General features: G+C 38.0%; 1 protein-coding gene across 3 annotated transcripts; it reads right to left on the reverse strand.

Moving 5' to 3' along the window:
• Nucleotides 1-1,619: 1,619 nt before the first annotated feature.
• On the reverse strand, nt 1,620-26,932 carry GUF1 (GTP binding elongation factor GUF1). 3 transcript variants are annotated; one of them, XM_056334067.1, is made up of 17 exons: nt 26,617-26,932; nt 25,492-25,603; nt 23,812-23,960; nt 23,523-23,603; nt 21,391-21,468; nt 19,223-19,306; nt 18,655-18,719; nt 15,297-15,500; nt 13,667-13,806; nt 12,291-12,414; nt 11,775-11,907; nt 10,155-10,298; nt 9,005-9,138; nt 6,968-7,069; nt 4,804-4,923; nt 3,866-3,902; nt 1,620-2,539 (listed from the first exon to the last, which is right to left on the reverse strand). In XM_056334067.1, exons 1-17 carry the CDS (start codon nt 26,752-26,754, stop codon nt 2,402-2,404), a joined length of 1,983 nt encoding a protein of 660 aa, XP_056190042.1. In that variant the 5' UTR covers nt 26,755-26,932; the 3' UTR covers nt 1,620-2,401. The 3 variants fall into 3 exon arrangements, with proteins under 3 accessions (XP_056190042.1, XP_056190034.1, XP_056190050.1); XM_056334059.1 differs by lacking the exon at nt 26,617-26,932 and adding an exon at nt 26,344-26,609; XM_056334075.1 differs by lacking the exons at nt 15,297-15,500; nt 18,655-18,719; nt 19,223-19,306; ... (3 more) ...; nt 25,492-25,603; nt 26,617-26,932 and adding an exon at nt 14,823-14,952.

Consider the following 26,932-nt stretch of genomic DNA (forward strand, 5'->3'; position numbering starts at 1 on the left):
CTTACCTTTAGTTTCTGCTTTATTCCTCATTACGGAGCCAGTACCTACTTTCTTTTAGGTCTACTTAAAGGGAGGGTTGGGAGAAATCTTGCTGTAGTTACTTTGCTCTTAGCACATATTACTGTACCTGCACTTTCTTAAAAGATGTATCTGTACTTTCTTAAATGCTGTCTTTTAAGATAGCATTCCTGCTAGCTTTTTTTAGGGGAGGAATAATAATTATGTTAATGATAGAGCCTTTATTTGCATGTCCTTTCTTCAGCATCAGTAGTAGCAGCAACTTACTTACGTTTATTAGAGATGTGGGATAACTTGTTTGCACACAGATCTTTGGTTTTTCAGTATACTTGAAACAGCTTCAAATAAAAAACCCAAACAACAACAAACTAGCTAGCCATTAAAGTATCAGAGTTCCCCCCTCTTTCTGTAGCCTTTGAGAGCAGTGTAGTTGAAGGGGATGTCTGAAGGGGTCCAGTTCAATTCCATCCCTCCAAGGATTTTTCCCAATTCATCCTTGTACTCAGGCTGTAATAAAAGATCCACCTTGTGATTAATCAATCTCAGATTGTAGTCACAATCCTAAATTTAAAAGCAGCCTTTTCTGGGGTTGGTACTTCAGTAGGTATTAGTAGCAATCAGTTCTCCAAAATAAGTATATTTAGTAACAAGAAATGAAGACTTGTGAAGACCCAGATTAGTCCCCAAATAATAAAATAAAAGCAGCTTAAAAGTTTGGGAAGGAGGGGGGGCAAGCAGTTGTTAATGCAGTATAGAGCATGGTTATTAACTTGTGTTTATGATTGCTTTGTTTATACTTCCAAAAGCAACAGGTTATATTAAGCATGCTTAACTACAGCTTTCAATTGTGAACTTGGCGATCAGACTTTAGTATGTGAACAATACAGATGTTCAACAAGTACACCAGGATGTGCTCTAAGAGGAGGAATGAGAGCTATGTGTGGTGGCAGGGCCACGATCTCGTTGCAGTTACAGAGCCATGGTGGGATTGCTCCCGCAACTGGGATGCTCTCGCAGAAGGCTGTGTAGAAAGACAGGCCAGCAAGGAGAGGCAGTGGAGTTGCTCTTTGTGTGAGGGAGCAACTGCAATGTAGCGAGCTCTGCCGGGGTGGATGCTGAATGAGTCAAGAACTTACAGGTAAAGATTAAGGGGCTTGCTCACATGGGGGACACTGTTGCAGGTGTTTGCTCCAGGCCACCTGATCAGGAAGAGGAGGTCCATGAGGCCTTTTAGAGACAATGGGAGGTGGCCTCATGATTGCAGGACATGGTTCTTACAGGGGCCTTCAGCCACCCTGCTACCTGCTGGAAAGACAATCCAGCTAGGCTCAGAGTCCAGGATGTTCCTGCAGAGCACTGATCGTGCCAGAGCTGATGAGGTGAGGTGTGCTCATAGACCTCGTACTCACAAAGGACCCATGTGGGATGCAGCCTTGGCTGCAGTGACCGCAGGATGGTAGAGTTCAGGATCCTGCATGGAGGATCAATGTCTACAAGTAACTTAAGGGCAAGTGTCAGGAGGACAGGGCCAGGTTCTTCTGTAATGCCAAGCAACAGGACAAGGGGCAATGGGCACGAACTGAGACACCAGAAGTTCCATCTGAATAGGAGGAAGAAACTTTACCTTGAGGGTGGCAGAGCACTAGCACAGGCTGCCCAGGGAGGGTGTGGAGTCTCCTTCTCTGGAGACATTCAACACCCACCTGGGTGGGATACTGCCCAGCCTGCTGTAGGTGACCCTGCCTTAGCAGGGGGTTAGACTAGATGATCTCCATAGGCCCTGACCATTCTGTGAGTCTGTAACCAAACTTTCATTCCAAAGGAATTCTTTAAGGCTTGAAGCAGTCTTATTGAGTACAGCAGTTATGTATCTTGTGTTGTAATATATTAAAATTCCCAGCATCTTCATGATTTCCTAACAACCGCAATTTGAGGAAGTAAAACAGGAAATAGCTTGATATTTTTGTGGCCACAAACTTTTAGGTAAAACAAACCAAAAAGCCAAACAAAACCAGCATTGTTTGACTATACATATTTTCAATTATTTTTATGAACTGCCACATGGTTCCTGTTCTCTCATACAGACTTGCAATGCTAAACAAAACCTAATTATGTTACATTTTAAGTGTTAGAAAAATGTTAGAAAACAATGAAATACACTGAAAAACAATACAATTAGAATTGGCATTGTCAAGTCTAATTAATTTCATAATAATCTACAAGTATCTGTATATTTTAAGTACATAGTCCTTTCAATTTGTCCCCACATATATTTGACTTTAAGTGGTGTAAATTAGATATATTCCTTCTCACAGTGATAAATTCTACATTAGCTCCTTATTACAAAAAGTTGAGAGAATTATCAGCTGCATGCCACTGATCTCTATTTGTCAGTTTGTCTCTTTAAAACACGTATAAAGGCATCTCTTGGTACTTCCACATTGCCAATTTTCCTCATCAACTTCTTCCCTTCTGCTTGCCTCTTTAAAAGCTTCATTCTTCTTGTAATGTCTCCACCATACTATGAAAAGGAAAAATATTTTGGTAAGCTTAAATGCAACTACAGTATATTTCAGCAACACTAAACTGAAGGGCTTAAAAGTCAGAAAGGCTAGCTATATTATGACAAAAGATTATTTTATACTCCAAACAGTTAAGCCAAAAGGCCACTAGTTAAAAAGAACAACGGAGCAAACAAGCATGCTCATTTAGACAACTGAGGGTTGAATTTGGTTACCTAGATTTATGCATTCGCATAAGCCCGGCTGACAGTAGACACACCCTGTAGGACATCCAAATAACCCTCCTGGAACAGCAGGAGGATGCCAGCCCAGACACACTAGGTGAACCCTTATACGATGTTGAACAACAGCATCCCACATATGTGCCTAGCAAAACAGTTCTACAGTAGTTGTGAGAAAGGGACGCTGGTTTAATTTTTTCTGACATGTTCACTTCAGAGAGCTAAATACAAAGTACGTAAGGGGCAATGTTTTTCCCTGAAGCAACTCTCTAGACAGGCTGAGAGAGCTGGAGTTGTTGAGCCTAAAGAAGGCTCCAGGGAGACCTTATAGCAGCTTTTTGATACTTAAAGGGGTCTTACGAGAAGGACAGGGACAGACTTTTTAGTGGTGCCTATATCAACAGGACAAGGGGTAATGGTTTTAAACTAAAAGAGGGTAAATTTAGTTTAGATATTAGGAAGAAATTCTTTAAAGGTCAGGTTGGATGAGGCTTTGAGCAACTGGGTCTAGTGGAAGGTGTCCCTGCCCTTGGCAGGGGGGTTGGAACTAGATGATCTTTAAGGTCTCTTCCAGCCCAAACCATTCTATGATTCCTATAATGTTGTTGAGCCTTGCTGATAGTCAGCTATTGCATATTTAAGACCTTATCATGATGTATTTCTGAAAACCCAAGTAAGTGTCTAACCATAATCAAGTTAACAAAAAAGCACTTTCATAGTTTCTTAAATCACCTGAAAAAAACAATTTAGGAAATATGTGAAGTTACACATATGTGTGTGTACACACACATTTACCCTATGTCTACAACTATTAGAAAATGGTGAGACAGGAGTGAACACAGATACGCTGTTGAGTTCACTCTAATGTGTATAATTTTGAAAAAGCCATTACTTTTTCTGATCTGCTTTTACAGCAAGCTGAAACCAGAGGTTACACAAATTGAGTTTCAAAATACAAGCTTAAAAGTACATGTTAATATTCCCCTGACACTTGGTAGAATGCATAAACAGAACATGTCTTTGCTGGGTGTTTAGGAAGAGATAAGCCCAAGTTAACAGGACTCTTAGGTTTACAAATTTTAAAAAAATGAAAAAAATACCTACACATTTTGCCACAACATTTTTTCTGTAAGCTTTCAGCCTGTAAAATGAAACATACATAAACATATTAGAACATCTCCTATGTGTGAAGCTAAATACTGAGCTGTCAAAATGCTAAGCATTTTTTTCTATTAGTTTAGTAAGATGCATCAGAATTATGACATTTTCATATTCTGTATACAGAAGACAGTTCTAAACAGAAAACTTGATTCACATTTCTCAGTTCTAGAAATAACCTTTAGGTCGTGCAATATGTACATAATGTACATATGTACATGCCTTTTTATCTACAGTTTCTGCTATGATTCAGTGTTACATACATGTGTGTATATAGATATGTACATACAAATCCTTAGAGCACCTCTGCTTGGATCCCTACCTTTAATTATTTTACCACATTCCAAATTCTATTTAAACAGCAACAGCAAAAATGTGACAAGAAACAAAGTGTCAAGGAAACTATTTGCTCTAAAAGAAGTGACTGCTGCTGAGAAATAGCTATGTGTTTAGCTTGCAACACGTTTCCTTTGGAACAGCACAGTTCAGTTCTTTTTTCTGCTGACTCTCCCAGAGATTAAACTCTTCCAGTAGTAAGAAACTTCTTCCACTGCGCCAAAGAGGAAGTGGACACATGGGTATTGCAAGTTACTAAGAGCAATGCTGACCGCAAGCAATTATAAATAAAATATACATTTCCCAATCAAATTTATACAAAGACCTTAGTCATAGTCACAGCTCAAATGTTTGGATTCGGTCAGCCTGTGTCCCCCGTGAGATTCGGTAGCATACACAAGAAAATTACAAATTTACAGTAAAATCAAAGTACCGTAATATATAAAACTATTTAGGTTAAGGCATTCAAAGTCCATTTTTAAAGCAGCTTAAAATAAGGGAAAAAAAAAAGTAAACAAAAGAAGGGAAACAGAAGAAGTTTTACTTACGTTTCTCTTGCAATGATTTTCTTGCCAATAGCAGCCTGAATGGCTATTTCAAACAATTGTCTAGGTATAGCATCTTTTAAACGTTCACACAGGAATTTACCAGTCACATGTGCCTTATCACTGAAAAATGAAGTCACCAGTGTCTTCAGAAAGAGTAATACAACCCCCAAAATATATCCTGTTTGATAAAAGGATTTTAGTAGAGGTTTTCCTCTTTTTAACTCAAAAGATAAGCTGATCAGATCATAATTTTATATCTAATGAGTGGTCCCCGTATGTCACCTGCTTCATAGGAAAAGGTGATAACATTGTATTCACAGAAAGTCTTCAAATAAATTTAAAATATTTATAAGCAGCACCCTGATCATTTATCACACTGAAGCCTGAGTACCATTACATTTTCAAATGCAATTTTAAACTAGGTGGTCAAGGAGGATTTTCATTGATTATAAGTCCAGAAGGTCAAAATATCTATGTATTACAGAAATATTTTTCAAACATCTGTTTTTATATAATAAGAAAACAAACTGAACAAAAACATTTTAACATACTCCTGATATCTGCTAATAATAATTATCCAACTATATTCTGCATCTGCTTCAAATTTTGGAAAAAGAATATGACAAATGATCTAAAGAAGCTACTAAACAGGTACTTCCATAAGCCACTGGAAACAAATGGGTCTCTTCTCTCTAAAAACATATTTAGCAAAATACAGCTGAAAACAGTTTTACATGTTTTTATGTAGCAACAATGCGACTCCTTGCTGCCTGTACAAAGCAAACAGTTTAAGCATGAAATACTTAAGTAATGACCATTAAGCATTACATTTTAGAGGATACAGATATTTGTGTAATTAGGACAAATAATAATGGCTATCTTAATACTGAGGTTACAGTAATCTCTAATTCTTCCTCTACAAACGTAATTCAGCATAACTCCTTTATACGGACAGGTGTAGTCCATTTAGAGAGGACTGTGAGAGTAACTAAAGCAGGAGCAGAACTCATTGTGACAACAAGTTAAATCATTTGTACTCTAAAGCTACAAAAAGGCTAAAATTAATTTTAGTGAGTAAACAGTTCAGGAGTGCAAACTAAACTGATCAAGAAACACATCTTAAAGCAATAATTAACTTTTGCAAGGTTGGCCACTTCATTTTGCATCTTTTCAGAGTAAGAGATGCAGGTAAATTGCTAAACACTGTATATTTATGAAAAATATGTTAAGTAGCAATTATATATGAGAAAGTTATTCCATTCCAGCTCCCATGACCTTTTGGAACAAGGTAAAGGTTTTGTTTTCCTATGTCACGCTTCTTCAGTTAAAGAATTCCAAGAATTTCAGGACTGACTTATGTAAAAAATATGAAAATATGCAAATATTTAGCAACTACAAGTTAGTATTTCAAGAAAGGAAAAAAAGTAAAAAGAACCACAGAAAAAGTTGATCTCAGGATTACTGGTAAGGGATGCTGAAGTTACAAAAGGGAGCCTTATAAAGACTTTGTGAGAAGAAAGCATGGGGAGAGACTGGAAACAGGAAGGCATTATTCTCACCAGCAAACCAGTAATTCTTCAGAAATTTACAGAAACTGAATCACTTTAGCAAAAAAACATTTCTGAGGAAATTACATCCAGTAAATATTTACATTATCCTGGTACTCTAGCTGTAGACAAGATAACAACAAACTTCAACAGAACAGGAATTACTGGGAGTATAAACCCAATATTTTTTTTTTTTCCAGTACTGAGTAGCAAGTGCCAAAACAATCTGGCATCTCCTGTATTCAAGTTTTTCCAGCCCCTTAGAAGACTGGCATTTTGGATTTCCTTCTCCCCCCCTGCCCTACATTACCACAAAAATATTATACCTAGCACATAAATTGAGAAAGGGAAGTAGAAAATTGTTTTTAATTATAGTATGCATTTCCTAATTTTCCTATTACAACATGCTTCTCTTTTTTTAGATCATCTCCAAAAGTGGTGAAATCCTCAATGCTGTTTTCATACGTATTTGTCAGATATTAGTAACACATATATATAGAATCATTTAAATTGGAAAAGACCTTTAAGATCAAGTCCCATTACTATACAATGAAATGAAAAAATTGTATATTAATAGGAAGTCTATTTCTTCAGAATAGAGAATCCAGTCAACCTACTTGTGTATGATAGTTGCCAGTTCTTCTACTGGATTTCCGTTTAGAAGAATATCCATTTTGATAAGATCTGCTGCCTGGTATCCTGCATCTTCATAATCAAAACTAAACAAAAACAGTTTAGTAGTGATGATCTTGTAAAATTTATAACCTGCATTCTTTATTTTGTAAATTTTAAGTTATAGACACATTTCTTAATAAAACACTTGAACCTTTTAATACAATAGGAGCAGAGTTTTTAGTAGTCTCAGTATGTCTCCCTTACACAAGGCTGGGCTAGAAATTCACTGCAGATAAATCTCATCTCCAATGCAGCAGAAGACATCATCATATCTTGCAGCTACTGAACAAGGTAAATCAATCAAAAATCTACATGCTTAATGCAATCTCTTATAAAGTTTATGCAAACCCTTATCTCCTATCAGCTGGAACTGGAAGTTCCTCCAAGCTCCAGGCAACAGAATCCTTCAATACAGCTTTTGAACTGTAAACATCCTTGATGCCACAGGAATCAAACAGTAACCCTGGATAGTTTTCTTTTCATCCTCTCATTTGACAGATGTTTTTTTTTATATATGACCCCTGTTACCATTCTCTCTGACAACTAAGTTGTCCTCTTCATTTCCAAACCCTGTTTCTCCTTTGGTAGGTATGGGTCTTGCTGTCTGTGTATTGGTTTGCAAAAATTCTTACAATGCAGGAGATGCAGGGATATACGTATGCAAGATCTTATATAGATATGTATCTTGTATATAAGTATAAATATGGAGAATATCAGTATCACTAATTTGGTCAGATCTGATATTTATTAGAACAGATGGGGGAAAAAATCCTTTGAGAGCATCTGAAAGTGCTTTATCTTAATTGGCTTAATAAACCATAATTTTGTAAATAGATTCATACAACAAAAGTACGATTGAGAGCATTAGATACACAAGCAACATTAGGAAGTCAATTAGGAAACAAAAAAATAATCAAGAAATGAGACAATGCAACGTAGTTTGCAATCACATCCAAATCAAAGAAAACCCAGCATAGTTCTGCTAATGAAATAGCTTCTTTATGAACAGGTTGGTTTTTACCTAGTTGGATAACTAGAACTTCACAGAAAATTCAAAGTCTTCATCCCCCAGCTTCTTCTACCTGTCCTTGCCTCTCCACTTTTGATTATGCTTTTACTGCAAATATATACAAACCTGGGCAAAACACATCTCACCTTATGTTTATAAGGCATATTTAAGAAAACACAAACTCAAACTAAATTCAGTCCTTTAATTGAATTTGGTTTTATGCTTATAAAATTAATAATGTAGTTGGGTATACCAGCTCCTGTCAAAATGTAATATATGTTACTAACAACGTCTCTTCATACCAGATTTGTAAGAACTATTGAGCCTCCTGTGGCATAAGCCCATCTGCCAGGCAACATTTTCCCTTCCATTAAACTCACAGAGGCTCTTCACAAACAGCTGAGCTTTGTTACAGCCTCCAAATTTAGAGAATCCACACACAACAGAACATTTTGCCTCAAAATATGGATGATTTACTTTACTCCCATAATAAAGCATGTAATTAAAGTAAGTGTTGTTTGTTTAAAATATAGTATGTTGATTGTTTTTACTAGCTTTAAAGAATCAATACTTGGTTATTTCCACCAAGAGACAATTAATTCATTTAAGTACAGTTTCAATGATTCCTTTAATAGAAAATGCCCATTGTAGATTGTTCTTACTGGTCTGAAGTGACATCTTACTTATCTAGATGAGTGAGTGCCACTCTAGAGGTCACACTTGAAAAATACGTGCAGAGAAAATTATTATTAGTTAGTGATACACTTTTAGTGTTTTTCAGACTCATTTCCATCCATTTTCAGAGTGAATCTAATTCATTAAAGGTGAAACGAGACTAGATTTGCAGCACCACAATAGAATATTCTTCACTTTTACCCTTCCACATTTTCTTCTCACATCTTTTTTCATTCCCACTCTTCATGATCCAGGGTGGGGGACAACAGGAAGGGGGAACAGAAGAGGTAGTTACCTTGCATAACCTGAAGACAGAGACTTAAGAGCATCATAAAAATCCACCACAATTTCATTCAGTGGAAAAAGGTATTTTAGCATAACTCTGCGTTCATCAATGTACAACATATCCTTCTGGACTGCCCTACGATCCTAGACAAATAAAAACTGTTTCAGTTCGCCTTGACAGAAATTTTCAACAAATAAATACAAAGCAAATTAAAATAAATAGCCATCTCCAGTTATGCAAGAGAGCTCCCAGTAACTTTCTTATCTGTAGCTCACTAAAGTCCCAGAACAAATTGCAGCACCGTAAAAAACAAAGTGGTTGTAACTTAACTGGACATATGATTCAAGTCTATCCTCTCTAAAAACTTAATTTCTGAAAGCTAAATTTCTGAAATCCTTAACAGCTTCTGCTTACTGCTGCCTTTTAAATGTAGAATTATTTATCCACAAAGTCTCACTGAAATTAGATTTTCACACACACCGGAGTATTACACAGTAGGACTTGCAGGCTCATCTCCTTTCCTGCCAGGAGGGTGTTCTTAAAGTTATTTTAGGAATTTTTTTAAATAGATCTTATACTTCACTGTACTGACATGCAAGTACTGTACTGTTTTGTATTAAGCATTTCAAAGTCTTAAAAGCTAAGAAAAATATTGTGAAGAAATTATATAAAGACAATACGCATGGCAGTTAAAACATTTTTAGTATTCCAAATACACTTGGGGAAACAAGCTTGGCCATCACTATTATAAATCTACTCTAGTAAAGTACTGAAAATATATATAAAGCCTCAGAAAAGTGTTGACAGAAGTTTGATTTCCATCAACATACTTCCAAAAAATAACAGATCTTATTCCCCTGCAATAGATTCCATTCTTTCAGGAAAACAGAACTAGCTACTAATTTGTCTAGTACAGGATGCTTGACAAAGTCCTTTGTTGTCACTGAGCTTCATCACTAACTTTCAGTATAAACATTTTGTAGTTCAGAGGTTTTACACATAAAAAGTTCAACATATTTCTTTCAAAAGCATCTAATAATTACTGTCAAAGATACTCTTTAAGTACTAATATCTAGTATCGTACTGTTAGTGTCTTCACTTTAAGTATGACACAAAGAGCTTAGAAATACAAATGACAAAACTAAAACTATATACCAACCTGACACAAAGCAATTATTTTCCCAATATATTCTTGAGGTGTTACAATAGTACCAAGTACAGTTGGCTCCAAATACTCTGATACTGAAAGTCTATCAGGAAACTGAGCAGGGTTGATAATAGTGATCTCTGCTTTACCATACTCCTGAAAATAAACAAATAAAGCAGATATTTGTAAAATTACAGTAAGCAGAATGAATAGCGAGACAAATATAGCACTGAAAAAATGTTTCAATTGCTTGGAAACACTTGTGAATTATGCAACCCAAATTTATACCAAGCACAATTTTAAGAGAGATTACTACATCACATATAGAAGTCTCTGATCAGTGTATCTTTAAAAATTATTATACAGGCAGGAAGATTACAGGATTTACTTTTTCACTTGAAAGATGGGGGTTTGGGGATTTTTTCCAGTGAATTTTAAATGGAAGAGGTGCTTAGGACTGGGACTACTACCTAGGGTTATCCATCAAAATAGAAGTGCCTTTCTGTCCGTCTTCCCAGCTCTGTCTTGCCTGTAAAGCAAGGATCTTCCTTCTTACTCCATCTCTATAAAGTATAAGGCACAGCTTCAACAAAAGACATGCTCCAAGTATCCTGGAGTTTGGGGATGGGGACATTGTTCTCTAAGTAGAACTTTGGGTTCAGGCTCCCTTACAGGCTGAAGCAGGCTTAGAAATTAAGTTTTCAATTTCTGTGCAAATGCTTTCATTACCTATTTTTTCCAGTCCAACACTGCAATAGGAGCTGGAGTGAGAAATAAAGTAAGAATAAAAGGAAAGTCGTGCTTCTTACATAAAACACCGCCCTGCCACCACACCGAAGCAAGTTGATTGTCACTTCCACTGACAAGGACCCAACTTCCAGCACCGTTTGAAAACAATTCCACATCAGCAATCTAGAATCACTTATGTAGCAAAGGTGTCAACTATTTCATTCATAGCTGTGACACTGCCTAAGCAAGAAACCAAAATAACTGGAGAGAAAAAGGGTCTATGCCTTATACCTTGCAAGTACTGCAACCTTTCTTATACAAGCTCTTAGTAAATTACATATTCTATGTCATGTTTAAAGGTACATGTTGGATTGTGAGTCAGTCTATTTGCAGTCTCCTGTCAGCAGGTGCTTGTAAGTCCATATCTGTCTCTCTAAAAATCCAACACAGTGATTTTATTTGCATCCAGTTCAATGAAGTTTACGCATACCTGTTTCACTGTGATCAAAGGAAAAAAAAATTCACTCGTTTTCACCAGCCCCTGCCAGTCTACAAGCTATTCCTAAAAACATTAGTGTTCTGACTGATAAAGCCTGGAAGAATATTTCACCTGCTTTAAACTCAGTCCAGTCAGTATGCACTTAAGAATACAGCAAGATATGTGTCCTATATTCCCATTTGCAAGGACAGGTAAGACATAAAAAGAGGGTGCTTGAAGTGGAAGTGGGAAGAAAAGTTAACATCCTTAAGAAAAGAAATCCATTAAAAAAGTTTCAAGTTAAATATTTTATAGTAAACATTAGAAACACCAGTAAAGTACTAGCCTACATAAAAAGTGTAGATGTTTATTACAGGAGGCTTTTAAGCTGCTATTTACATAAAGCTGTACTAAATTTAACATACCTTTATCAACTTTGCTGAAGAAAGAATAGCTTTATATGGAACCGTAGGTGCAGTCAAAATAACAGACATGTTATACTCTTGCTCCAAACGTTGATTAAAAACTTCCATGTGTAAAAGACCAAGGAAACCCAACCTGGAAAAAAAAAAATCCTGTTGGTGCAAGTATCAGTACATTCCCTGGAATTTCACAGTGGGTTTGTTGTTTTTTTTACCTTCCAGCATGTTTACACTGCTAGGCTGGCAGTACCAGGCAAGCAAACAACCTCCAAAGGACCAAATGATCCTACAGTTGAATAGTACGAGTCTTGGAGAACAAAAACTATCAATCACAACAAATTGCACGCTCTGCTCAAACACAGAATGTAAGAACATCAAATGCTTTTGACCTTTACCTATCACTAATTTGAACTGAAGCTTCTAATCCTGAATTCATTTTAGCTCTACCTTCAGTTGCCTTAAATCTGCATTCTCAATTTATGAACAGTTCCAGAAAGGAAAGCAATATAAAAGCCTCACCTCCATCCAGCTCCTAAGGCAAGACTACTGTCACGATGAACAGTTACACTGGAGTCATTCAATGTCAGCCTCTCCAAAGCACTTCTGAGATTATTATATTCTGTTTGATCTACAGGATACATGCCTGTCGAAACATATTAGAAATGATGTGATAGAGAGCTTTATCTAGTGCATACGTAACTTTCAAATATGCCTCTTACAGGGAACACCATAATGAAATCAGAAATAGCTTACTTTCTGTTCCAACTGCTTTTAGATGTGGAAAACTTTACAAGGATTTTTTTTTCTTTAAAATCATTCCAAATGTAATAAAAGTTTTAGATTACCTCTGAATTAACACTCAGATCATAATGGTAGGGGCACTGTGCTCATCTAGTCCTTCACAGTTGTGGAAGATGCACTATTAAGTATAACCATTGTTTTGCAGGGCTGCAGCGTAGACATATAGCTTAAGCATAAATGAATACACAGACAGATTTCACTGAGACATTCCTTCAAATGTAAGAGTGAATGGGGAAAAAAAGGTGCCATTTCAAAGTTGCAAGGGTTTCTATGTTTTTTTGAAATTCATAAAAACAGCTGTTTGTATAACTACTGCCTGAAATAGGTTCTACTGTATCACTTTTCACATCACCGTGTTCAGAAAAATGTAGATTACACCAAGAAGCAACCTACATGCACACAAAACCCCCATTATTTACAGGATTACACTTTTCTACATTCACTGTCAGACTGTCTGATTTCCATGATACCAAGTTTTATCTCAAGTGAGTTTTACACGTTCCTTCACAACAAGTCTAGAAAGTGATGTATGGAATTTATTTCTTTCTAAAGCCACCTTCCATAGCATTTGTAGTAGTTACTGAAGCTGGTGGCAACAGCTCAACAAAACTATTAAAACTTAAGAAGCCAAATATTTTACAGAATCATGCCGAGTATTACCTTTGGCAGTTTACCATGTTTAACAAAAACAAAACAGCTGCTAATTTTCAAAAGAAAAAAGATCACAATTATTATGGAAACCCGATTATCAAGATAAAGAATTCCCAAAATTGACTTTTTTTTTTTTTGGTCTCAATCTTTCTTTTCCAGCTATCAAGAGTTTACTGGCATTAGAAGCAAAAATAATGGCTAAAAATACATATTATTCTTGTATCATATAAAACCAGTCTGCAACTATTATTAATCCTATCTGTTGCCACAGGGAAAATTTCACAAAACTATATAAATGATGCGCCTCTGTAGCTTAACTTCGCTAAAATTCTAATTCTCACAACTCTTAATATACACATCTATTATTTTAAAAGCTCTAACAGTTCTCTTACTCTTGTTAATGGAAAAAAAGTAATTCCACTTTATACCAGTTTAGTCCTCACCTGCAAAAACCATTGGCTTTGCTGTCTTAAAGCCAGGCAAAGGCTCCACTGGCTGTTTATACAAAAACAGTGTGTCTCCTATTTGGGCTTCTGTTACTTCTTTCATTCCAGCAATGAGGTAGCCCACCTGTCCAGCATATCTAAATAAAATTGGTGTTATGCAGACATGGTTCTTGGCATTATCAGTATTTCCACTATTTTTCTTACTCGACTTAGCCAGGCAGAAATTCAAATAAATCACCCCCCTAAAAGCCAATACACAGTCCAGAAGACAGATTTGTTTCTCCCCTGATTTGTGAGCTCTCTCAAGTAGCTCTACTTCTGTTAAACAGTACATCTACAGCACTGAATTTTGAATTCTCTGCTACTCCCAGTTTAAAAGCTGGAGCTAGAAGGAGCTTCTCAAGGATGTAAGACACAGAAGCCAGAACAGTTACCAGCTGCCACCACAGCAAGTTTCTGAGGGACAAACAAGAGGCAAATACCTTCCATCAGGACATAATGCTGTTAGGAGAGGAACCCATAGCAGACAAACAGTAAAACACAGTGTACTGGTTTTGGCTAGGATGGAGTTAATTTTCTTCACAGAAGCCCTATATGATGCTGTGTTTTGGATTTGTGACTAAACCAGTATTGATAATATACAATGTTTTTGTTGTTGCTGAATAGTGCTTACACAGCTGAGGGTTTTCTCTGTTTGTCATTGCACCCCCAACAAATAAGCTGGTGGTGGGCAAAAGACTGGGAGGTGACACAGGCAGGACAGCAGACCCAAACTGACCAAAGACAATAAAAAAAAATGGAGTGTGGTCTTTCCAAGGTGGCTATTACTTGTAGACTAGCAAGACATCGGTCTGCCTGTGGGAGGTGGTAAGTTATTGATTACCTTTGCATCACTATTTCTTTTCCTTTTCCTTCACTTATTAAACTCTCTTTATCTCAGCCCACAAGTCCCTCCTCACTTTTGCTCCTCCAGTTGTCTCCCCCATCTCACTAGGGTTGGGGGAGTAAGCAAGGGGCTGGCTGGGTGCTCAGTTGCTGGCTGGGCTCAAACCCACCAGACACAGTAAAGCAGTCTCACTGAGAATCTCGCAAGAAAGTCATTAACTCATACTTGGATGTAAACTGATAAAACTTCTCCACTAATTCTAAGTACCTGATTTTCTTCCCACTGCTGCCATGAGAAGCCAGTTTCTGGAAGCGGTTGTATTCACGGATTTTAAGTTTTCCACCCTCAAAATATGCTGCAGCAATAACTAAGATGAAGCCCCATTCCCTTCCATTCTCAAAGAAGGTAGTTCCTAGAAATAAATCGGACAGCTGAATAAGAATATCAAATGCTAGTCTTAAAAAAAAGCTGTCCAGATGTTCTGCATACATAATGATTTCCTCCCCTACCAGTGCCCCAAAAGCAGTCCCCACAAGCTTCTGCCTCAGCATGCCCAAAATGAAAGACACTGAGCATTAAATTACAAATAATAATCATTAGAAAACCACCACTAAAGATCAAGAACAAAACCCCCAGACATTTCCCAGACTTTACCACTCAAGCAAAAATGAAACAGAAATCAGGATTTTTGTATGTTACATAGATTTATGGCTTGTCCCAATGCAAGAAGTTTTTACTTACAGCTTATGTGTTGGCTGTTCGTTTGGTGTCAGAATTCCAACTTCATTAACTTCGTATCTTTTCTTCGTGTGTGCAGACACAATTTTATACCCTTTCTGAATCTCACCACCAAAGAGTGCAATGTTAGCTATGACACCTCGGTAGTGGTCAAAGGTGGAGTCAAACACTAAGGCTTTCAATGGATCAGCAGTATGACACTGGGGTCTGCCACAAAAAAATGAAAACAATATATTACACAGTGTGTTTATCATGCAATACTGAATGAGCAAGCACCCTAACCAGCTCCAAAAACTTTCATAGAATCCTAGAATACCAGGTTGGAAGGGATCATCTGGTCCAGCCTTTCTTGGCAAAAGTAGAATCTAGATCATTTTGCCCAGTTTTTTGGATCATCTTTGTGGCCCTTCTCTGGACCCCCTCCAGCCTGCCCACATCTTCTTTGTATAGCAGGGACCAGAACCAAACACGGTATTCCAGGTGTGGCCTGACAAGCACTCAGTAGAGTGGGATGACTACTTCATCTCTGCTGGTGATGCCCCTGTTGATGCAACCCAGCATCCTCTTGGCTTAATTTGCTGCAGCAGCACACTATTCACTCATATTGAGCTGCTTGTCCACCAGGACTCCCAGGTCCCTTTCCACAAAGCTGCTCCCAAACCAGGTACATCCCAGTCTGTGCTGCCCTCCTGGATTATGTTTTTCCAGGTACAAGACTCTTCCTTCACTGACAGTGGGTCTTGTCTTTGCATTGACGTGGATTTTTGTTCCTAAGGCTTGGGGCACAACAGCGGTGGTAATGATGGAGGTGAAGAAAGTGTTGAGAACTTCTGCCTTTTCAGTGTTGTTGGCGACTAATTCACCTCTCCTGTTTAACCATGAGCCAGTATTTTCCCTTTGTTTTGGCTTGTTAATACACATACCTGAAGAACCCTTTCTTGTAGTTTTTGTCATCTATGGACAATTTCAATTTGAGATGAGCTTTTCCTTTTCTAATTGCATCTCTGCACACCCTGGAAATGCCCTTGTAGTTCTCAATGGGTATTCATCTGCTTTCCATATCTGGTATGATTCTCTTTTAATTTTGAGCAGACTAAGAAGCTCGCAGTTAAGCTAAAGGGATCTCTTGCTTCACCTACTTCCCTTACCTTTAAAGGGAATGGATGTTTTTTGTGCTTCCAGGAGAGCATTCCTGAAAAACTCCCAGCACTTGCTAGCTCCTTTATCCTCCATGGAAGCTTCCCACAGAATCCCTCCCAACTGAGCTCTGAGCAAGCTGAAGTTTGGTCTTCTAAAATCTAAAACCTTTGTCTAGCACTAACCTTCAGCATGCTCAGCAGGATCCCAAACTCCACAATATTGTGATCACTGCAGTCAAGGCTATCCCTAACTGAGATATTACAAAGCAGCTTTTCTTGGTTTGTGAGTAGCAAGTCCAGCACTGCCTCATTCCTGATTGGCACATCTAACATTCGTATGAGGAAGCAGTCTTCTACACATTCCAGGAACTTAATGGATGACATGTGAGCTGCTGTATTGTTCTTCCAACAAATGTCTGGATAGTTGAAGTCACCCATAAGAACCAGGCCCTGTTGACCTAAAGCTTGCTTAAGTGATCCAAATATTGCTTCATTAGCTGTATCATTTTGGTTTGGAGGTCGGTAGCAGACACCTACTGTAAGATCACCCTTGGAGACAACCCCTCTGATCTTGACCTAGAGGCATTTAATAGGGCTTCCATAATCGCCATAGCTGACATATACATTCAAGGTTCTCCACATAGAGCATGACTCCTCTTCCTCTTCTTCCCTGCCTGTCTTTACAAAACAGCTTATAGCCATCCATCGTGATCCTCCAATTATGTGGGTTATCCCACCATGTTTTAGTTATTTATATAATATCGTGACTTTCTGACTGGGTGTGAAGCTCCAGTTCCTCCTGTTTGTTCCCCAGGCTGCGTACATTGATATACATACATATGAGGTGATTGGTCTTCTGATTCTCATTTTGGGAGGCAGCTAAGGTTCTTGCTGCTCTGTTTGGCCTGGCTTATTCCCCAGTTTGTTGCAATGGTGTGAGCATTGCCACTTCGGACCCTCCAAGTCCTTCAGTTTAAAGCCTGCCTCATGAAGTTGGCCATATTCATATTAATACAGAAAAACCGACATTAATTTTCAGTAAATACATATCAGATGTTATTTCAGTGTTTCACGATGTATTATGTAGCGTATTTGTGTTTTATTTCCCCCATATGCAACAGCAGTACAATTAGAACAAAATCAAATGCATACCTATCACACCCAGCAACAGGTGAAAACCAATGCTTAAAATATCATACTTGAGGAAAACAAAAATTCAACAGTTACATTCCTGTAGAGGAATGAAGCTGGGTTAATTAACATTGATAATATACAGCTGTGGGCTGGCTTCAGGGGCAGCAGGTTGGCTGATGTAAGTAAGGTGCAGCTGTGGCTGGTTCTGTTAAGTGGTTGAGAGCCGATGAAAAGAGAGGAGGAAAAAGCAGAGAGAAGAGAGAGACAGAGAGCGCACCCTGGATGAGGAGAGACTAGGAGAAGGCAGCAGAGAGACTGGCATAAAGAGTATGCTGGTATGAGATGGTAAATGACTTTGTTGCAGCTGGCTAGTTTGGAGAGTGCTGCGACACATTCCAACATCTGAGTTTAAAAAGTCCACTGATATTTTGGTTTTGCCATCTTTCATGGAAACCTAACCTTGGATTTTCGTTGTGGCTTCTTTTAACTTTAATTATTAACTAATATGAGGACTAAAATTATTGGCTAATAGTAGGAAACAAGAATAAAGAGCAATATGCTGATTGAAACTGAATTTAGCAGCTGTGTCATCAAGTTCTTAGGTAAATCTATCTTGAAGGTTGAGTTCAGGATATGAAACTAAACACAGCAGATTTCCATTACTTTTACCATTTTAACAATGCAAAGTTCAAAACAAGTTATAGCACACATCCTCAAACACTGAGTTTCATGGAAGCTATATAAACAGTCATGAAGTACCACCTTTAGCGACTCACTTCTCATCTTTCATTTCAGAATGAATTAATTTTTCCTCTCCCACTTCTTAAGAATAAAGAAGCCTTCTCTGCTGATATTCACACATTCATTTCTTAAAAGGCATCTCAAATCCAAAGTGTCATTTCCATCTGATTTGCAATTTTAAACTGACTTAACCAGCTCCAACATCAGATTTCTCCCATATCTCTTTATAAAGTATTGACTTTAAATCAGAAGAATATTAAGTGCAAAACTACTGCCAATACTGTATAAATGCAACTCATGGTTTCCTAATTAACCTTACAAGGTTTCATAGTTAAATACAGACTTACGGTGGAATCTTCTCAATAACCTTTTGAAGAACTTTTTCAACATTTGTTCCTTGTTTAGCAGAAATCTAGAACAAGTCCAACAACAATTTTATGAGATATGTCTTACACCCATTCAGTAAGATCTATTAACTAGTGTCACATTAGCTTAGACAGTTTTGGTGGCCACAGATAATACTATCCATAAAAACACTCTGAAACACACTTTAAAATGCTATTACTATGAACACTTTTTAATTTTTTTTTATTATAAAAAAAGTTTAGAATAATTTCTCTCCTGAATGACAATTATTATTATGGTAAAAATGAAAACAATATATAGACTCACAGTGAGAAATAATTTAAAAATCTATTTGATGCCATTCATCAAGACATACTAGAATTTTTAACAGAGAAGTATGTTCCGCAGTCGTCTTTTCCAGGAGACTGGAAATCTCCTTTAAAGAACTTTAAAGAAATTCATGTATGGCATACAAATAGCACTCTGTTGATTTACTAGGTGTACACATCTGTATATCTGCTTTGCAGCTAATGAAAATTTGCCACGTTATAAAACTTCAAGAGACCTTACCCTTACACATTCATCTATAGGGATATCAAACAGCTTCTCAATTTGTTTTTCAACTCTTTCAGGGTCTGCATTCTTCAAGTCAATCTGAAAAACAACAAACTGTTAAATATACAGGCAATTACATCTTCCATTATGATCCAGCAATGTAGTTTCCAAATATACAAGTCAAGGAACCTTTCTGTATTTATGAGTTAATACCAGGTGTCTTCAGGAAAACGCCTTTATCAAGATTCGTTTTAGAAAACATCTCCCTTGCTTGACTTCAGGAACTAGAAGTAACCCTCTGTAACTAGACTATTTTTTGCCCATTTCATTAGGCAAAACACTTCTGTCCAAGAGCTGGTAAAAATCTTCATTTTACAAAGTAATTTGAAAGCATTAAGTGCTACCTATACTGTTTATATGTTTAAACATTAAGTACAATATACATCTAAAAAAAGCAATTAACTTAAGCTAAGCAATAATTAAAACTTGTGATCCCAATCACACAGTCTGCAAACCTTGTATAAACCACAGCACTTGGATTTCATTTAAAACCAAGACTGAACTGCTACTCATGTAATCTCCTCCGTGTATCACCATTAACAAAAAAAAAAACCCAAAAAAACACCACACTAAAGCATGAAGGAATATACGTGTTATCATAGCAAGAACAGTTTAAGTTATTTCCATAAAAAGCCACTTGAAGATTCACCAGAAAAAAGTATTTCAAATGGAAAGAATTCCAGTGTTCATGAACCAGTGAATTTAAATTATGATTGGCTACAGGACAGTTACATATACCCCAAATTATCTAAGTCCTTCCTATGCACAGATAAGAGTCTTAAGTGTTCTCAGGTTAAAGGGTCAACTAAGAAGTGGCACAAAAATTATCGCTAAGTCTAAAGCATATACATATAAGACTACCTAAGCCCACACTGACAGCCTTCTAAATCATTCACATCTGTAAGTTTCAATTTGAAAACCACAGGTGTTAGAAATCTGGTATTTCAAAAAGCGGGATTAGTACTGTCCAAAAAGCCACATCACAACCAGCCTGCATGGAGCTCGGCAAAGCACCTGTAGATTAATCTACACCTTTCCAGCCATTCACACCCAAATCACAGCAACCCTGTGCAATACTACAGGCTTGGGGAAAAGCCGCTAGAAAGCTGCCTGAAGGAAAAGGACATTGACAGCCAGCTGAGCATGAGCCAGCAGTGTGCCCAGGTGGCCAAGAAGGCCAAAAGAATCCTGGCTTGTATCAGAAATGGTGTGGCCAGCAGGGCAAGGGAAGTGATCATCCCCCTGTGCTCAGCACTGGTGAGGCCGCACCTCGAATCCTGTGTTCAGTGTTGGGCCCCTCACTACAAGGCAGACACTGAGGTGCTGGAGCGTGTCCAGAGAAGGGCAACGGAGCTGGTGATGGGTCTGGAGCACAAGTCCTATGAGGAGCAGCTGAGGGAACTGGTGTCATTGAGCCTGGAGAAAAGGAGACCAAGGGGAGACCTTATCGCTCTCTACAGCTACCTGAAAAGGGGTCACAGCGAGGTGTGTGTCAGTCTCTTCCCTGAGTAACATGTGACAGGACAAGGGGAAATGGCCTCAGGTTGCACCAGGGGAGGTTTATATTTCCTATTAGGAAAAATTTCTTTACCGAAAGTGTTGTCAAGCACTGGCACAGGCTGCCCAGAGAAGTGATGGCAGTCACCATCCCTGAAAGTAATTGAAAGACACGTTGATGTGGCACTTAGGGACATGGCTTAGTGATAGACTTGGCAGTGTTAGGTTTACAGTTCAACCCAGTGATCTTAAAAGGTCTTTCCCAACCTAAATGATTTTGATTCCATGAAATGTCCATACCATCTAAACATTTTCACCTCTTGTTTAACATGGAGTCAACCTGAAACCCTGAAATGCCAGAGCTTCAGCTTGTTCTCATTAGGATAAAACACACATTAATAATTTTTCAGTGCTGCTTGTAAAATGCTTCTACACGTATTTTATGAAACAAAAACCGAAGTACCCAGCAGCTACTGTAAAATATTAAACAGAAAGCAAATACACGAAGTTCTTACTACATTCTAGTTATTGGTTACATACTTCTATTTGAGGATACATTTTTTATCAATCTTCTACACATTTAAACACCAGAACTATTGAATATAAAACTCTAAAACTTTTATTACCTTGTTTATGACAGGAATTATTGCAAGCTGTGCTTCAAAAGCAAGATAGAAGTTTGCCACTGTCTGAGCCTGAATACCCTAGAAAATAAGCATTACAAAAGTTTAACATGGAAACTTCCTGAGCTGGCGGTTGGGTTTTGTTTGTTTGTTGGGGTTTTTTCAGGCAGACTATACAATGTAAGGTTACTCTGCTATTCTATCCACTCCATTTGGGGGATGGAAAATAAGTAAAGGTTATTGATTAAACATATTGCTGAGAAACAACATTCCTAATTATCATTTCTCATAATCTGATTATCAGTAGACAAACTAATAATGCTGTATGTGTGACGACTTACATGGAATTATTTATAGATAACACAGTATTACACCTACACTATGCACCAAGTACATATTTTTGTGTATGTTATTTATTTCTGAATAGCCAAGACCATAACGGGTACATCTAAAAATCAGATTCTTTGTTCACAACAAACTATTAACAAATGTACTAAGACAAAGAAAATGGGTTGCTTATCATGGTAATAAGACTGTAGTTACTCCAGAGGGCAGGAACACGTCTTCAACTTACCTTAGTTATTTTCAAAAAAGAAAACATTATAAGGTCTGCACGTCACGTTTCTTTCAAAAGCATGACAAAACAATAGCTCTGATTAGGAAAAAAGGAAGATTACCTTCCAGATCCAAATACCAGACAAGGGAAAACAAAGAGACAGAGATGCTAAGGAGTAAGAGCATAAAGCCTAATATCACAACTGGACCAGAGATGAGACAAGTGAGGATAGAGGGGAAGAGAAGGAGGAAAATAAGCTACATGTTGTATTCCCCTTTGTTTGAAACAGATCAATGGGAAAATTACTTATATGGGGATATTCACTATGGATATATAGGCCTAACTTTTCAGGTAATGTAAATAAGCAGTAACGAAAATTTATGTAAAAAAATAAAATGAAAAAAAATCTGCAAGACCTAAATCTTGAACGTTATCTCCAGAATTCAGGCTGCAGGAGATACATTAGCAGTTATAACAAAAAAAGTTGAGTTTGTAAGCATTCTGACTGAATGGCAAATACAGAATACCAAGTAATCACGTATCTAAATGTGACATTAAAAAATATATATACACATTAAATAGAAAAACATAAGTACATTTAGAAAAAATGTATTTATTACCAAATTTTACGTAAGTCTACTTTCCCACCAAGCTAGGAAGGAGCAAGTGTTCAATAATCATTGAAAGTTAGCTGGTTTGGGGTTTGTTTTTTTTTTTTTTCATGGGGAGGAAAAATGTAGCATTCATTTGACCCTTACACAGTCCAATTATAAATATGCCATAGAGAAAATTCTTACAATTCTTAAAAGAAAAAAGTATTCTTAAGGTAACCTGTCCACATGTAAAATCATGATCCCATAATGCTCACATTCTGGTCCGTTAACTGACTCTTTAAAAACATTTCTAGCCCTGTACAAATAAAAGTGCAACTAAGAGCTCTAATTTCATTTCCCTCTTAGTACAGGCTTTGTAAACTTATGAGAGTATCACCTTACAAACATTTTACTCCCTCACTCTCCTGCTTCTCCTGAAAGATCAATCAAGAACTTATTGGTCTTGCAGATGCAGAACTTCTCACTTCCAGAATACATTTATTCACATTCGGCCTATAGTGACCTTCAGCTTTATGTTGCCAGTATTGGTTTGTATTACAAATGATCAAAACCACAATGGCAATTAGTTACAACTAACAGTGTTGCTCGTTGAACAAATTATCTGGCTTTCCCACTACGAACTGAAGGTACTCAAATAGGTATTAGTACAATAACTAAAAGTTCTCCAGATGGCCATCTGCAAAGGTCACACTCTAAAAAGTAGGATCTGACTCTGCATTAATCATGTGCTTTTATTGCTATGCCAAGGAATTGCAGTATCTATTAACACACAAGTATTTGTCCCTAGTAGTTGGGTATTTTTTAAAACTCCCATAACTCTCTTTTTCTGCAACATAATACTTTTATGGAGATAGACCAGGAGCAAACACACAGATGGAAAAAAAAAAACAAACAAACAAGCTAATCTTCTCTCTTGCTTGCTTCAAGAAATTACTGAAATTCTAAGTAGAAAACAAGAACTTCACCTCATTTGCATCCACTACAAGTATGACACCTTGACAGGCAGACAGTGACCGTGATACTTCATAGCTGAAATCTACGTGGCCCTGTAGAGAAAATAAATGTTTACAATTTCAGGTATTTCTAAAGTCTTTTGCAAAGATTTCTATATTGTGATGTTTCCATTTGTATATATGTTCACAAGTCTTTAAAAAAAAAATAATTCAATAAATACAAGAAGCCAGAAACCTCCTACTTTTAAATAAAAAGACATTCAGTTTTGAGTGATTCAAACACTGCTTATACTTAACTTACTGGCGTGTCAATAAGATTTAAGAGGTAGTTTACTCCTTCGTGATTGTAGAAGAGAGATGCAGACTGTGCTTTAACTGTAATTCCTCTTTCGCGTTCCACTTGCAGTTTATCCAGTACTTGTTTATTACGGCCAGTTTTAGCAATTGTTCCTAAGAATAAAAAAACCCAAACAACCAGCAGTATTACCTCATACAGTACATTAACTCTCAAAACAAATCATTCTTGAAAATGCCATTAACCAGGAAAATATGGGACTTGCTGCTGCAAATGAAGCTTTTTAATCTCATTAAGCTAAACTTAGATTTTCATTTTAAAATAAAATTATGGTTTAACTCTTAACATTTGTTAAATATATTTTTACATATAAAGTTACATATAATACTTTCCTGAACAAGCACAATACAAAGTATCACGTGAACCTAAATCAGAGATTAAGAAGCAACAAAGCTTCCATTTGGTTCTAAATAATTTTGATGTTTAAAGAAACTTCACTTTCTATCACTGGAAAGCAGCTTCATGGCCCACAGCTCCAACCTGTGCCAATCTCAAGTGCAAAAAGAGCATTAGCGCACAGCTTGACAGATCTGAATTCAAAACTCCATTCTATCACAGACATTAGGTAAATCTGCCCATAGTGACACACGACGTAATCATAAAGAATTACTTTGATCAAAGGCTTCTCTCTCAGGTTTTATTTTGTTCACTCCTTAAATAAGAAAAGTAAGATTCTTTCAAAGCTCTATTCTGAAATTAGTCTTGGGAGATAGAGCAATTGCTTTACAGCTTACCTTAGAGAACTTTCTGAGGCATCCTCTCCCCCCCCCCCCAGGAAAGCCTAGTTTCAGAGTCACAGTTATGAAGATCCCTTAGCACTTCTGTTTCTCACTTTAATTTTAAAGGGGGGTAATTTTCCTTCTTCTTAATAACAACACAGGAATAAAAACACTGAAGTGCAAGAAGCACTTTGGTGAGGACAAAATAAATACCTCTGAATATAAAAGTAACACAATTTCACCAACACTTAAGAGTGAAGGAAAAAGCAAGTCTTTAGAGCAGCTGAGAATCCATGGAATTTACACTTAATTACTGGCAGTTATTCTACACACTAAATCTAAATCAACATAGGTCTGTACATTTCTAAAACTTACAATGCAGCACCATGTCAGCTTCAGTACCAGTGAGCTCTGCCACGATGAAAGGCAGTTTATGGTTTGCTCACAAGAGGACATACCACTACTTTCATTTAAGTACAAGCAGCTGAAGTTCCTCTCTTTCATCAACACTTTTGAAAACTACCCTGTCCAGAATTCCTAGGTCATGACAGTCCCTCCCTTCTGTCCAACCCAGACCCTGGCAGTAAACGTCATAAACTTGCTGTATACTTGTCTAATGGATGATTGGTCGGGAATGGAAGGAACATCTTGAACAAGGTAGTCAATTCCTTTTCAGTTACTTTCTAAACTATACACTTCTTCACCCCCTCCTTGTAGGCAGATCTCAACCAGAAATAAGTTCCATCATATTCACATCTGTAACACTACACAACTGGCAGCCTAGAGCACAAGCAACCCGGCACTAGAAGAGCAAAGATATTAGAAATTTTAGTAATAATCAAAGCTACAGGAACTTACACATCCCCTTACATGTCAAGAAAAGGTAGCATAAAATGAGGAAACTTACCTGTGATTTCCAATAATCTGTCTGCTAGTGTACTTTTGCCATGATCTACGTGAGCTATAATACTGAAGTTTCTAATGCTTTCAACAGGATACATCGACATATCGAACTTTTCCTGAAAAACAGAAATTTTCATAAACCGTAGTTATAGCCTCTACATACAATACAAGCCTTTAAAAAAATAATTAACTCTTTTCTCTAGAACAGGCATAGGTTGAATAGTAAGAGAAAAAAAACTAAATTGTCATCAATTTTTAAAATGCTGGTGTTTCACTTTAGTCATGCATACATATATATTTATTTGTTACCCTGTAAAATCAGTATGTTGGAAAGTGTCGTGAAAAGTACAATGTTCTTATGAATACAGGAAGTTGTAAAACTTAAAAACAGTTTCAAGTTTGTTCAACTACGAAACTTAAGGATTAAGAAAAACTGATTCAGGGGACCATTAAGGACATGGTTCTTCACAAACATGTTAAGAATACAGCTACAATACCTAGCAGCTCAGATAGCAGTGAACTTATAAGGAGCAAGCAGACTTTGTGGAAGAGAAAGCTACAGGTAACATCTTAGCTAAATTAAAAAAAAAAAAAAAAAAAGGCAGGAAGTCAGCTTGACTTTCTTGGTTCATACACAGAAAGGTCCAACACTTAAAAAAAAAAAAAAGATGTTGTTTTTTTAAAAAAATTCCTGCACGTTCCAGGTAATACAACATTCTGAAGAAAAGTGGCTTCTTTGCTTTTCAAAGTTTTCAGCATCAGGAACCAGAAGACCCCCCAACAGCCATCAGTAACACTTCATCGAAAAACTGTGGTGGCAAATTCTATAGAGATTCACAAAGCTCATCTCTCTTACAGGGGCTATGTACGCAGCTCCGGGCCAGGCAGCGAAGCAAGCCCGCAGTTCCCTGCTAGCACCAGCACAGAGCATTAACCAGCATTTGCGGGGTGCCGCAGCTCGCCTGGCACGGCAAGCCCTATCGCCACGGGGACACAAACGCCCTTGCAGCGGCAAGTACCTACTGGAGGGCAGCATCGCCTGCCTGGGAAGGCCGCCTTCGGGGCCTCGCTGCAGGCCGATTTCGGGCAGGCGAAGCGACCCGCACCCCCGGGCAGCCCGCGGACTCACCGTGCGGCGGGAGCCGTACCGCCGCCGGCAGGCCGCGGGCCCGGCGGGCAGGCAGGGCGGCAGGCAGCGCGGGGCGGCAGCGGGGCAGCGGCTCCGCAGCCGGGCCCACCACTCGGCCACCCTGCCGGCGAGGGCCATGGCGCTCAGGGCTGGGCTCGCCCCCTCACAGCGCGGAGGAGCGCTCGGCAGCCTCAGCCCCCATGGCAGCGCGCCCCGCAGCGCTCCCCTCACCGCCGGCCCGGCCCCGGCGGCTGCCCAGCCACCCCTCCCCTCCCCGCTCCGCTTCCCGCGCTCAGCGCCGGAGGAGGGCCGTTGC

Source organism: Falco biarmicus, chromosome 1 (assembly GCF_023638135.1).
Source record: "Falco biarmicus isolate bFalBia1 chromosome 1, bFalBia1.pri, whole genome shotgun sequence".
Taxonomy (NCBI): domain Eukaryota; kingdom Metazoa; phylum Chordata; class Aves; order Falconiformes; family Falconidae; genus Falco; species Falco biarmicus.